Below are 13,914 nucleotides of genomic sequence, written 5' to 3' on the forward strand. Positions count from 1 at the left end.
TTTTTTAATTTTATTTTATTATTTTTTTGTGTGTACCATCAAATCAGATCTGACTGGTACAGAAGATTGTCTCTCCTTCTCCAGCCAAGCATCTGGTAGATTTGAACAGCCTGCCTCTGGGATCGCAGTGCAGCTTCTTGCCACTAGGCCACCAGAGCTCCCTGGAAATTAAAACTCTTAAAGTGCTAATTTGTCAAGCCATACAGTGCATTAAGTCGGATCTATAGTGATTAATGGAAATTTTAAGTAGGAACTGAATCCAAATATTCACATTATGTCTCTGCCTCTCTGCCACTGTCCAGATGAGTAGCAGAAACTTGTAACAATGAAAGTAAATAGCTAATCTATTAGATTTTAACATTCATTTATATTACTCTAAAGTTAATCTTAGAAGAGAGTTCTGGTGGCCTCGTGGCAAGAAGCTGCACTGCAATTGCAGAGGTACGTGGTTCGAATCTACCAGATGCTCTGCTGGAGAAGGAGGGGCAATCTCCTCCTCTATTAGTCAGATCCAATTTGACAGTACACACACACAGGAAAAAAAAAAGGTTAATCTTATACTTTACTCAATCACCATTTTCTAGCAATACAGTGTGGCCTAGTTTAAAACTTAACAAGTCAAAATCTGTAACATTTCTCTGTCACTAAGGCTTTGTGAGGATTTGTTGTGTACCATCAAGTCAGAGGTGGCACACAACTGACCTTCCAAGCTGGTTTTCAGAGGCAGTAAACTGCACAGGAGGAAGTGCCCAGCTTTCTCCAGCCGTGAACCACATACCTTTGTGTAGCAGCACAATTCCTTACCCACCAGTGCTCTGGTGGGAGGAAGGGTATAGCCTTAATAACAAACAGATTTTCCTCCTTTCTGTATGGTATAATTGTTTTAAGTCTTTTTAAATTTAACAAAAAAATCATAATGTGTCAAAGCATAACCACAAACTCCAATAAACTGATCAATCAAGTCCAACAAACTGACAAACATAAAGGCTACAGGACTGTAACATACTAGGGAAAACAGCAAGGAACCAAGGTGAAAAAAATTGGTATAATTTCATAAGTATTCCACCAATCATGGGGGAGGTAGACCTGCATTAAATTAAATTAAGTTGTATCTTATTCTTGCAGTTTTCACACTATGAAACTTGACTTTGCAATTTTTTTTCAGAAGCAGTGAAGCCTCACTTTCTGGTTGTCATCAGACTTCGGTGAAATCTTAAGGGCTACAAGTCACCCAGAGCCTGGCACCAGTAACTCTTCTTCTTCGACCCAAGAAGGCAGAGTGCCAGAGGGAAATAGCAAAAGAGGAGCACTATATAAACAGGGCAAGTGAAACAAGACAAGCAAATTATATAACCAAAATACACTGTAAAGTATGTTCATAAGTGGTAACAACCTTTGCCTTTGGCTGGTTTCTTGTTTGGAGTATCAGTTGAAACAGTTAATTCAATATTATCTGGATCGCCTCCTTCCTCTTCAATAGCCTACATTAGAAAGAGAAGTTAATACACTACACAGTCTACCTAAATTTCATAAAATGAAATTTTAAAGCCCAAGCCTTAAACACACACAGCACTCAACAATAAACCCAACACTGCCACTGAGTGGATTAACAACTGGGGAGCAAAACTGTCTCATAGGGTTTCCAAGCCTGTAAATCTTTAAGGAAGCAGATTGCCTCATCTTTCTCCCGCAGGCCAGTTTAAGCCAGTTTCAAACTGCGGACCAATGTTTAATCCATAGTACTAGCAGAAAACATCAGAATTGCCCCTCATTTAATAAATCGACTTCAAAGCAATTAAACCACACACACACACAAAAAAAAAGGTAACAGAAATTTGAAGGAAGAAAATTAGGTACCAAAATCCCGAGGTCCCACCAAATCGAGGAAATAAAATATCGCATATTTCTGCACCCAACAAAAATGTATGCAAACTATGCTCAATTGCAGAACAGTTGCTAGCTACTATAGTAAATAACTGGAAGGAACCCCTCCTAAAAGCTTCTATGCAAACTTCTTTCTCCTGTTGTAATTTCAACGCTCTCAAATAAATTAGAATGTAATCTGGGATGAAAAGGCAGATTATTGAGTTTATGCAAAAACTAAAAAATACAGTGGAAAATAAACCCCTCCCAATTTACCTATCAACTAACATAACCAGTCCCCAACCCCCACACGATGGAAGGAAACGGTTGGGTACAATTAAACGGTAACTTCGCAGAAGTCACCAGAGTAACCATCCCTCCGAGACAAGCCTTGCACGCGCTCACCATGTTCTAAGGGCTGGCGACCGAGCACCTCCCAGGTCTCTATGGTCGCCCTTGGGAGGCCGTGCCGCCTGTCGGCACTGCTCCCCGCCCTACGGGAACGTCCCAGGGGTGACAGGGGCGCGTTCGAGTGCCTCCGCGGGTCCCGGGGGCTCGTGGCCGCCGTGAAATCCGAGCCCCGCACGCAGAGGAGAGGGGGACACACGATGGTCCCTGCTCTCCTCGCGTGCGCGGGCGGCGCCCAGGCCTTCCCAGTGCTCAGCCCCCGCGGGCCTCAGTGGCTGCTGATGGTCGGAAGAGGGGCACAAGGCGCGGCCTAAGTTCCCTTTCCCGGACCTCACCTGCTTGAGCCGTGAGACAAGCACGGTCTTGACTCCGGTAATATCTAAATTCCGCCGCTTCAGCTCAGACTTGAGATCGATGACCCGCAAATCAGTGATCTTTTTACCTTCCGCCTGACCCGAGGCGGACGAAGCTGCTATGGCACCGGTAGCGGCAGCCATTTTAGGAGAGCAGCGCGCTGCCGCGGCAGCAAGTGGGCTACAAGGCGAAGACACCCGCGCCAACTTCGACTCAGGCCTCGGAGGCCGCCGGCGTCGCACAACGCTGCGCACAATGAGGACCTGGCCCCGCCCCCTGCCTGCCACCCCGGCGCAACCTGCAGCCACCGCCAGCACCCGGATGAGGGGCGCGCGTGCGCACTGACGCAGGGAACGGCGTCGGGCGTGTTCAGCGGAAGCCACCTGGGCAGTGCGACCCCTTGCGTGGGTTTGGGAGGTCGGTCAGGTTTAACCGAACCAACGTCCGCCACGCCACCGTTCTTTGACGGCTTCCTAAGCCATTTTTTTGCAACGTCTTATCTCGATTCTGGAGCAACAATAATGTCCTAAGCGTAACGACTTAGAGTTCGCGTGTTACTAAACACACACCAGGGAGACATGCGCGTGCTCTGAACTTCTCCCACGAAATTAGTAAATGATAGCTCTGTAGAATAGATAAATGTGGTCTGTCAGTTTGCACAGGCCACCAGCTCTATGAGTTCATTCAAAAGATTTGAAAGAAATCCTAAAGTGAGTCGTTAAAAAATGTATAGGGATGGACCTTCTGACATGTCCCACCAGTCCTCTCAAGGGAACACATCATGTTTTCCCGCCCTAGTTATTCCAATGCTGCCCCTCGCTCCTGTCTTAATTGAAAACCAGGAAAAATTCAGATTTGGCTTGGTTTGCCAAAATTGATCTAACATCTAACAAGAAGTTGCTAGCAGAATGAGGAAGTTGCAGTATTTGTTGCCATTGTGTATGCAATATTCATTGTTCTGACCGCCCCCAAAAAATTGAGATTCTAGAAGGAATGACTACCTTCGTATGGAAGACCAGCCTGTACAAGTGAGTACTTATTATTTCAGCCTATATCATTAATCACCAAAGCATAAGCATTTATGGAACTCAATTATAAATTCCGTAAATCAGAGATAATACACATTTACATATACTAATGTTTTCTGCTTTAAAATTTAAAGTAATGGAAATGAATGTATGAAACAATGTGAATGAAAAAAGTCTGAAACACAATGTATACAAATTTTGTATGTAACTAATATGAAATAAAAGTGTATTTTAAAAAAACAAAATAAAACCCTTAAAGCAGAAAACTTTGATTAGGCCTGATTCACTTTAGATTGCTTTTCATATCTTATTCTTAGCACTGAATAACACAAAGTTAGATTTATTTTTTTTTTAAAAAAAAAAAAAGAGGACTGAACATTATACAATCGTACTTGATATTTTGGTAGGTATTTATGGTTTAGATATTCAAAAACAATCTGCCCAGGGAAATTTGGTAGCTTGTTATAGTTGTTAAGTACCTCTCGAGTATGGCCCATAGTGAAACTATGAACAGTACATAGGAACTCTGTCCTATCCTGTGCCTCCTTATTATCTTCAACACATTTGACCCCATTGCTGCAGACCCTGTATCAACCCTTCTTATTGAAGGTCTTCCTCACAGCTTTTCCTAACCTGTTCAAAATATATGAAATAAAGCTTCACCACCATCTTTGCCTCCAAGGAAAACTGATCGCCTTTTCACCAGACATATCTGTTCTTTGGGCACTCCAAGAGATATTTATTGCTGTTCTCCAACACCACAGCTCGTGATCATTAATTATTCTTCTGTCTTTCTTATTTGTTCATTGTCCAGCTCTCATATGCATAGCAGGTAATTGGAAAGACTGCAGCTTAAATCAGGCACACTTTAGTCTTAAAGTGACATCATTGCCTTCAAGACTTTGGAGAGGTCCTTGACAGACAACTTTCCTAATGCTACACTTTTCCAGATCTCCTAACTGCTAGTGCCAAGGTTTGGCTGTAGCTCCAAGCAAGATGAAAATATTTTTCCTCCATCCATCATGATGTTGCATATTGACCCAGTGGTGAGAATTTTTCTTTTCTTGATCTTACAGTGTAATCTGTATTAAAGGCTGCAATCCTTGACCTCTACAGCAAGCACTTCAGATCCTCCTCACTTTGAGCAAGCAAGGTGCTGTCGTCTGCCTAACACAGATGGTTGATGAGCTGTCCTCTAATCCTGATGCCACATTTTTTCATAAAATCCAACTTCTCTGATGATTTGCTCAACATACAAATTGAAAAGGAGCAAAAATTGAAAGTTGAGAGGATACTATCCTGACATAAGCCTTTCCTGATTATAAACCATACAGGGTTCCCTTGATTTGTTCATACAACAGTTTCTTGGCCTAGGTATAGTTTTTGTATAAGCAATTAAATGTTCTGGAATTCTCAATCTTCTCAAGGTTAGCCATAGTTTGTTATCCACACAGTCAAATACCTTTGCATAGTCAATAAAACATAAATAGACATTCTTCTCATATTCTCAGCTTTTAGCCAAGATCCGTCTGACATCTGCAATGATATCTCTGGTGCCACAGCTTCTTCTAAAACCAGCTTGAACTTCTGGCAGTTCTCTGTCAATAGCCAGTTTTTTATGATATTAAAACATATTTTGCTTGCATGTACTATTAATGATAATTGATAATGTCCACATTTTGTTGGATCACCTTTCTTGAGAATTAGAACAAATATGAATCTCTTCCAGTCAGTTGGCCAGGACTTTCACATTTCCTGGCACAGACTACTGGCCCAAACTACTGAGCACATTCATTCAGGGCTGCTAGTTGAGCCATGTCAATTGGTATCCCATCTAGTCCTGGGGATTTTTTTTTTGCCGTTGTTTTCAATCCAGCTTGAACTTCTTTCTTCATCATCACTGCCTTGCTATCAAATATTACTTCCTGAAATAATTCTGTGTTGACTCTGTGTATTCCTTCAGCTTTCTTGGTATTGTTGTTATTATTATTAGTGTGATTTTAGTGAAAGTTTACAACAAGGACTGTTTTTATTCATTCATTGATACACATTTCCCTCCTTCCTCTTCCCCTAGTTCACTTTGTAATGAATATCTTGTTCCATATTGTTAGTTTTCATACATATAATGTCTAATCATCCACTCCTCCTTTCAGATAGTTCTTTTCCTATTCCAGTGCAGCCTTCATTATCTATCCATTCTTTTCCTGCCATCCCCGCTCCTGTGTCCATTCTGTTTTTGTAATAGCGGTCTTATGCAATATTTGTCCTTTTGTGACTGAGATATCTCACACCACAAAATGTTTTCTAGACTCATCCATGTTATATAGTGTCTTACAAATTCATTATTTTTTCAGTACTGTGTAATATTCCATTGTGTGGCTATGTCACTGTTTTACTATCCACTCTTTTGTTGTCACTTGGCCTACTGACTGGAAGAGATCTGTATTTGTTCCCATTCTAAAGAAAGTTGACCCAACAGACGGTGGAAATTTTCAAACAATAGCATTAATATCACGTGCAAGCAAGGTTCTGCTGAAGATTATCCAAAAATGACTGGAACAACACATCAACAGAGAACTGCCAGAAGTCCAGGCTAGGTTTAGAAGGGGTCGTGGTACTAGGGATATAGCAGCTAATATTAGGTGGATCTTAACTGAAAGCAGGGAGTACAAGAGTGTTTCATTGATTATACAAAGGCATTTGACTGTGTGGATCATAACAAACTGTGCCTCACTCTGAGAAGAATGGAAATCCCAGAACACTTGATCATGCTAATGCGATCAAGTGCCAACCTACACTTGGACCAAGAGGCAGTCTTCAGAACTGAGCAAGGAAGCACTGCATGGTTCAAAATTGCTAAGGGTGTATGCCAGGGATGTATCCTATCTCCATGCCTTTTCAACCTATATACAAAACAGATTATCTGGGAGGCTGGGCTCTATGAGGAGAAGAGTAGCATCAGGATTGGTGGAAGATTCATCAACAATCTGCATTATGCAAATGACACAACCCTGCTTGCTGAAACTGAGGAGGACCTGAAGTGCTTGCTGCAGAAGGTCAAGGACTGCAGCCTTCAATATGGATTGAGGCTCAATATCAAGAAGACAAAGATTCTTTCCACTGGGCCAATTGGCAGCATCAGGATGGATGGTGAAGAGATTGAGATTGTTCACAGCTTTAGTTTGCTTGGCTCCACAGTCAATTCTCTTGGCACTGGCAGCCAGGAAATTAAAAGATGTATTTCGATGGGAAAGTCTGCTGTTAGGGACCTCTCCAAAGTACTGAAGAGCAATGGTGTCATTCTGGAGACTAAGGTGTGTCTGATATAGGCCATGGTCTTTACAATCACTTTGCTATGCATCAGAGGGCTGGACAATGACTAGGGAGGGGAAAAGGAGAATTGATGCCTTTGGGCTGTGGTTTTGGAGAAGAGTATTGAATATACACGGACTGCTAAGAAAACGAACAGGTTCATCCTGGAGAGGATTAAACCAGGCTGTTTGTTGGAGGCAAGGATTCTGAGGCTTCATCTGACATACTTTAGGCATGTTGCAAGGAGGTACCAGTCCTTGGAGAAGGATATCATACTTAAGAGGGTGGAAGGACAGCGCAGGAGGGAAAGACCCTCTAAGCAGTGGATTGATTCAGTGACTGGGACAGTGGGGGTCGATGTGTCAGAGACAGTGAGATTGGCACAGGACACAGCAGGGTTTAGGGCTGTTGTACATAGGATTGCTATGAGTCACAAGCAACTCAATGGCACATAACAACAGCAACATTTGTTGATGGGCATTTGGACCACTTTCATCGCTTTACTATTGTGAATAATTCTGCGATAAACATGGATGTGTATCTCTACTTTCTTTTGGTGCTTCCTGCATCATTAAGATTTTTTCTGTAACATCTCTTACTACTGCAACTTGAGGCTTTAATTTTTCAGTTCTTTCAGTTTGAGAAATGCGAAATGAGTTCTTCGTTTTTTTTATTTTCCAACTCCAGCTCTTTGCACATTCCATTATAATACTTTGCTTTGTCTTCTGGAGCTGTCCTTTGAAATCTTCTGCTCACCCCTTTTACTTCAGCAGCTCTTCTTTTTCTGGTGGCTTAGTAAGGAATTGTGCTGTCAACATAAAAGTTGCACAGTTTAAATCTACCAGCTGCTCTGCTGGAAAAAGATGAATGGTCTCTTCCCGTGTAATTTACTGTCTCTCAAAACCTGCTGGAAGGTCAAATGTGGGTTAGTTTTGACTCAATCAATGGCAAATAATGATAATCTGGCTTGACTCTGTGAACTAAAACATCTTGAAGTAAACCTCTGAGCAGCTGAGCATGATTAAATGACTTGACCTTCCTTGTTCAAGCAACTAGTATATGGCAGAACTGGGACTCAAGTCCAGTCTCCTGATTTTAATCTCATCTCCTGATTAAATCTAATTTGTCTGTACTACAATATTACTTTCACAGTCATAATGCTAGAATGCAAATAATCTTTAGTGATCTATGAAATCCTTTCATTTTTTTAGTGGATAAAGATTTTGAGAGATTTGCATTGAGGCTCACAGCACTATAACTCAGTTCTTGTTCCAGTGTCTTACCCACTCTACTCCCTTCTTCCTACCTTCTGTGAATGCTTGTAAAGAAGATTTATACTAACCAAAAAACTCACAGTAAAGTTATTTTTCTTTAGCTGTCTTGTAAAAAGACTTAAAAGTCTAGAAAAACAGTTATCTATATTTTAATGGAGATCTGTGCTTTCTCATTTGTTACATATCATCTCTGTGAAGGACACATCATGTATGTAATTCTTGCTTAAAACATTTAACCTGACTCTAAATATGAAAAAGAAAATACAGATAAATTTACTTATAGGGCAATCTATAAAATTCATTGGTCTAGACCCTTCAAAATAGCAACATCCTAGGAAAATTTTATTTTATTTTATTACTTTTGTGTGTTTGTACCATAAAATCAGATCTGTCTGGTACAGGAGGAGATTACCCCTCCTTCTCCAGCAGAGCATCTGTTGGATTCAAACCGCATACCTCTGGGATTGCAGTGCAGCGTCTTCCCACTAGACCACCAGAGCTCCCTAGAAATTTTTTAAAAGCAACACCAAGTCATCAACTATTTTAAAATGCAGATGGCTGAAGAGACAAAACAACTAAATGTCATATGTGATTGCTGTTCAGACTCTAGATCAAAGAACTTAAGAACCTAAAAAAAACCCCAAAAAAAACAACCAACCCATCTTAAGACTCTGACTACCTTTGGGATGATAACAATCTATTAGATTGTGTTATATCAGTGACAATATCTGTAGTATGACATCATGTATATACAGAATACCCTAGTTCTTAGCTGATACATACAGAGATACTTAAGAGTAAAATAGCAGTCTGCCTACAAAGTTCCAGTAGTCAGAAGGAAGGAAAGAAGGAAGCAAGCAGAGTGGCAATATGTTATCAAATTTGAGAGCAAATATAGCTAGATACTAATTGGAAACAAATGTGGCCCAATGTAAACAACTAGGGAAAGGCATGAAAGTAAGAAGCTGTGCTGCAGTTTGAGTCCACCAGCTGTTCTATAGGAGAAGGGTGGGCAATCTCCTCCTGTGTAATTAACTGCCTTTGAAAACCCACTTGAGGGTGAGCTATGGGAAAGTTCCAATTCCACAGCACTTAACAACTACAACAACAACCTATTGCCTACCTTAAAATCAATGCTAACTCATGAGACTTGATGTATCTCAGACCTGTGCTCCATAGGATTTTCAATGTGTGTTTTGTTTTTGGGTTTTTTTGGAAGTAGATCACTAGATCTTTCTTTCAAGGTGCCTAAGTGGACTTGAACTCCTAATTTTTCAAACCATGTGAAGGGTGGAAACTTGTTCACTGCATAATGTTTAACCTTTTTTATAGGCTTACGATAATTAAAATTATCTTTTGTAATACAGAAACTGATAGGGTGAGATGTATTTTACTTTTAACATATTTATATTTGTCATTTAGCCAAGGATTATTGTGGGTTTTGGATTACTTATTTGTAAAGACTTACTTTTTTAAAAATTTATTCATTTTCTCCTCCCTTCTCTCTCCCCCCAGCCCACCCCATGTGCACTCCTTGTTTCTGATTATTCTCATATATATAATGCATAATCATGTATTCCTTTCAAATGGTTGTTCCTCTAATCTTTTCTAATGTAGTGTTCATCATCTATCCACTCTATCCCCCAATTCCTCTCCAACTCTCCCATGTTTTTCCTACTTTATAACAGTGGTGATATAAAATATTTATCCTTTTGTGACTGATATTTCACTTATATAGTGTCCTCAAGGCTTTCTATATGTTGGATAATGCTTTATTATTTCATTGTTTTTCAATGCTGCATAGTAATCCATTGTATGGATATACCATAGTTTTTCTATCCATTTGTTGATGGGCACATGACATGATTGCTTCCATTTCTTTCCTACTGTGTGTAATGCAGCAGTAAACATGGGTGTGCATACATCTGTTTTGAGTTGTGACTATAGTTTCTTTAGGGTATATTCCCAGTAGTGGAATTGCTGGGTCAAATGGTATTTCTGTTTCCAACTTCTGGGAAAGCACCAGCCCACCTTGCATAGTTGTTGTTTACATTCCCACCAGCAGTGAATAAAAGTTTCAGTCTCTCCACAACCTCTCCAGTATTTGTTGTTTGCTGTCCTGTTGAACTTTGTTCATGTTGCTGGGTGAGTTAGTATCTCATAGTTGTTGTGTGAATAACTTACTTTTTAATAAATATTCCTTATTTTTTCTGTTTTCATTTTCCCCCACTGAAACTCATTGTTTTCAAGTCAGAGCCAACTCATAACTGACTGGCCAGTGGATTTTCAGAAGGTGTAAGTCATGTAAGAGGTGATTTCCCATCTTTCTCCTATGAAACCAGTAGTGAATGTGAACTCCCAGAAGGGTAGGTGGCTTTGGGTTAGCACTCTAAATTTATATGAACTGTATAATCAGAGTTCCGTGTTTTAGTCTTTTAGTAAATTATTATTTGATAAAGGAACACATTAATTTTTCTTAATACTGTTGTTGGGTGTTGGCAAATTCAGTATGACCCATAGTAACACTATGAACAACAGATCTGAATTCTATCCTGTTCTACGTCATCTTACGCTTCCTGACACATTAGAGCCCATTGTAACAGGCCTTGTGTCAGTCCATTCCACTGAAGGCCTTCCTTTCATTTGCAAACCCTCTGCCTTTCCAAGCATGATGTCCATTAGCAAGGAAAAGCCTCTCCTAGCAACATGCCTAAAGTATGTGAGATAAAGCTTTATTATCTTTGCCTCCAAGGGGCACTTTCTCCACCTCATATTAGTTCTTTTAGAATTACAAGGAATGTTCCGTACAATTCTCCAGCACCACAGCTCAAAGACATCAATTCTTCTTCTATCATCCTTATTCATTAAGCTTAATATTAAGCTTTTATTTAATGTTTCATTTCTCCTACATAAAATAGTTTTATATTTCATTCTTTGCAAATATACTGGTCAATACTATGGATAAGGTCAAAGGCTTGATCTCCTCTAGTGACACATAATATTAACTGTATACGCAGGAATGGCATCCACTTCCTAACCAACATGCTTCTGGAAACTCTATGAACATTGAGAAATGATGATTGTTATAGAAAGCCTTGAGGCCTTGTTTGTAGGGTCACTATGAGTCATGCTTGGCTGACAGCAATCAACAACAACATTTCCTTCATAGAAGATACTGCCCAAAAAATAATGATAATGTATATTTAAATATAAGCCTCTTATCAACTACTGAACATTTTTGTACTCATAATGTCACTTTTTGAAATTGAAGCTCATCATTGAATTATTACAGTCTGCCAGCCATACTAGCCTCTTGAAATGACAATGATTACAATAATGTATCTTTCTCACCACTGTTTGAGCACATAACATAGTGTAGATACTTGGTAAATACTGATTGCTTAGAAGAAAACAGAAACTGACCTGCCTTTATGAAGCTTATACTCTTGGTAACATACTAAAACATTAATTAAAAATAATAAAAATAGCTAAATAAAAATTTTAAAACCCAAGAAAACAAAAGCACATTGCCACCAAGTCAGAAGAGACTCATTGTTGACCCTCCAATAGGTTTGTTGTTGCTATATGCCATTGAATCACCTGTGAGTCATAGTGACCCTATGTAAAATAGTGCTGAAGCCTGCCCTATCCTGAGCCAGTCTTACTGTCTCCAACACACCTACCTCCATTGCTCTAGTCACTGTATCCATCCATCTCATCCAGGGTCTTCCTCTCCTGCACTGTCCCTCCTCCCTTCTGAGCATGATAGCCCTCTCCAAAGATCGGTCCCTCAGCCACATGACCAAAGTATGTGAGACAGAGCTTAAAAATCCTAGCCTCCAAGGAGAAACTTTGTTTCACTTTCTCCAAAACAGACCTATTTGTTTTCTTGGCAGTCTGTGATATGTGTAGAAATAAAGATGTGCCTGATCTAGTTCATGGTCTTCACAATTCCTTGCTATGCTTCAGAGAGCTGGATAATGATGATAGAAGAACTGATGCCTTTGAGCCATGGTGCTGGAGAAGAGTCTTTTAAACATACCATGGACCATAAATAAGTTTGTGGTGGTGGTGTTATGAGCTGTCAAGTAGCCTGCAACTTATAGCAACCCTATGTTCAGTAACTCGAAAGTCAGCCCTGTCCTGAGCTAGTCTCACTGACTCCAACAAACCTATCCCATTGCCCTAGTCACTGAATCAATCCATCTCAACTGGGGTCTTCCTCTCCTGTGCTGTCCCTCCACCCTTCGAAGCATGATGTCCTTCTTCAAGGATTGCTCCCTCTGGGCCACATGCCCAAGGAATGTAAGGCAGAGCTTCAAAATCCTACCTACTCTCCAAGAAAAAACTTGGTTTCACTTTCTCCAAGACAGACTTACTTGTTTTCTTGGCAGTCCATGATATATTCAAGACTCTTCTCTAGCACCGCAACTCAAAGTATCAATTCTTCTATCATCCTGAGTCATTGTCCAGCTCTCTAATGCGTAGCATGTAATTGCAAAGACCATGAACTGGATCAGGTACACTGTAGTCTCTAGACTGACATCATTGCTTCTCAGTACTCTGGAGAAGTTCCTGATAGCAGATTTACCTAATGAAATTAATCTTTGATTTCCTGACTGCTAGTGCCAAGAGTGTTGATTATGGAGCCGAGCAAGCTGTAACTGTTAACAGTTTCAATCTCTTCTCCATCCATCATGATGCTGCCAGTTGGTCCAGTGGTGAGAATCTTTGTCTTCTTGATGTTGAGCTTCAATCCATATTGCAGACTACAATCCTTGACCTTTTGTACCAAGTGCTTCAGGTCTGCCTCAGTAGACAATACTGCTCATCTTTCTTCTTAGGAACAACTGTTAGTGATAATGAGGAATCCAGTTAATATTTGCCATAAATATCAACCTCTTGGAAAACAGAATAGGGAGAAAAAGAGTAGAGCAAAGGGTGAATTGAAGATTTACAGCATAGAGTGTAAGAGGAAAAGAAAGTACTGAGAGAAAATACACTATATTGTAGTGAGATTTCCAGAAAGGGGTGCAGGGGCGGAGAGAGAGGAATGAGAGAGAAACAATCTGTGAAATGTTAGCTGAAAATTTTCCAAAAATTTTAAAAGATATTGATTCACAGATTCAAGGAGTTTAGCAAACCAAAATATTATACATTTTTAAATCATGACAAATCATAGTAAAACTATAGAAAATAAAAAAAGATAAAAACATTTCATTTTATTTAATATTGCCTTTAAAGGAACAAATATGAGATTAAATATTGACTTCTTAGTAGCAGCAATATAAAGTAGAAAGTGGCATAATTGAGAAAACTAATTCCACTAAGTCTAGACTAAAGGAAATAGTAAAGTATACCCTTTAGACAGAAAGGAAATTCCAGAAAAGAGAGAAAAGATATATTCCAAAATATCTGAGGTAATCACTAACCAAATATTAAAAGAATATATAAATTCCAAGCTAATATGGAAAAAATCAATCCAAAAGAAAACTAGACAAAATAGAGAAGAAATATGGACAAATTGAGTATTAGAAAATCCACCATATTTAGGTCTGATTCAATTGACTATGCAAAGGCTTTTGACTGTGTGGATCACAACAAGCTGTGGCTGACTCTAAGAAGAATGGGAATCTCAGAACATTTGATTGTGCTAATGCGAAACTTATACTTGG

At 39.7% G+C, this 13,914-nt stretch overlaps 1 protein-coding gene across 2 annotated transcripts in view; it reads right to left on the bottom strand.

Annotated features, from left to right (window-relative positions):
• The window catches only part of SLTM (SAFB-like, transcription modulator), a 44,938-nt gene extending 42,140 nt beyond the window's left edge, over positions 1-2,798 (bottom strand). The window contains exons 1-2 of one of the 2 annotated variants that reach the window (XM_006902770.1): positions 2,607-2,798; positions 1,394-1,481 (exon numbers count right to left, since the gene is read on the bottom strand). In XM_006902770.1, coding sequence (XP_006902832.1) covers positions 1,394-1,481; positions 2,607-2,768 — 250 coding nt within the window. In that variant the 5' untranslated portion in view covers positions 2,769-2,798. The remainder of the gene's footprint in view (positions 1-1,393; positions 1,482-2,606) is intronic. The other variant, XM_006902771.1, reaches the window with a different exon arrangement.
• Positions 2,799-13,914: the final 11,116 nt, after the last annotated feature.

The sequence above is a fragment of the Elephantulus edwardii genome, unplaced genomic scaffold (assembly GCF_000299155.1).
Source record: "Elephantulus edwardii isolate Elephantulus edwardi_28Jun2011 unplaced genomic scaffold, EleEdw1.0 scaffold00449, whole genome shotgun sequence".
Lineage (NCBI taxonomy): Eukaryota > Metazoa > Chordata > Mammalia > Macroscelidea > Macroscelididae > Elephantulus > Elephantulus edwardii.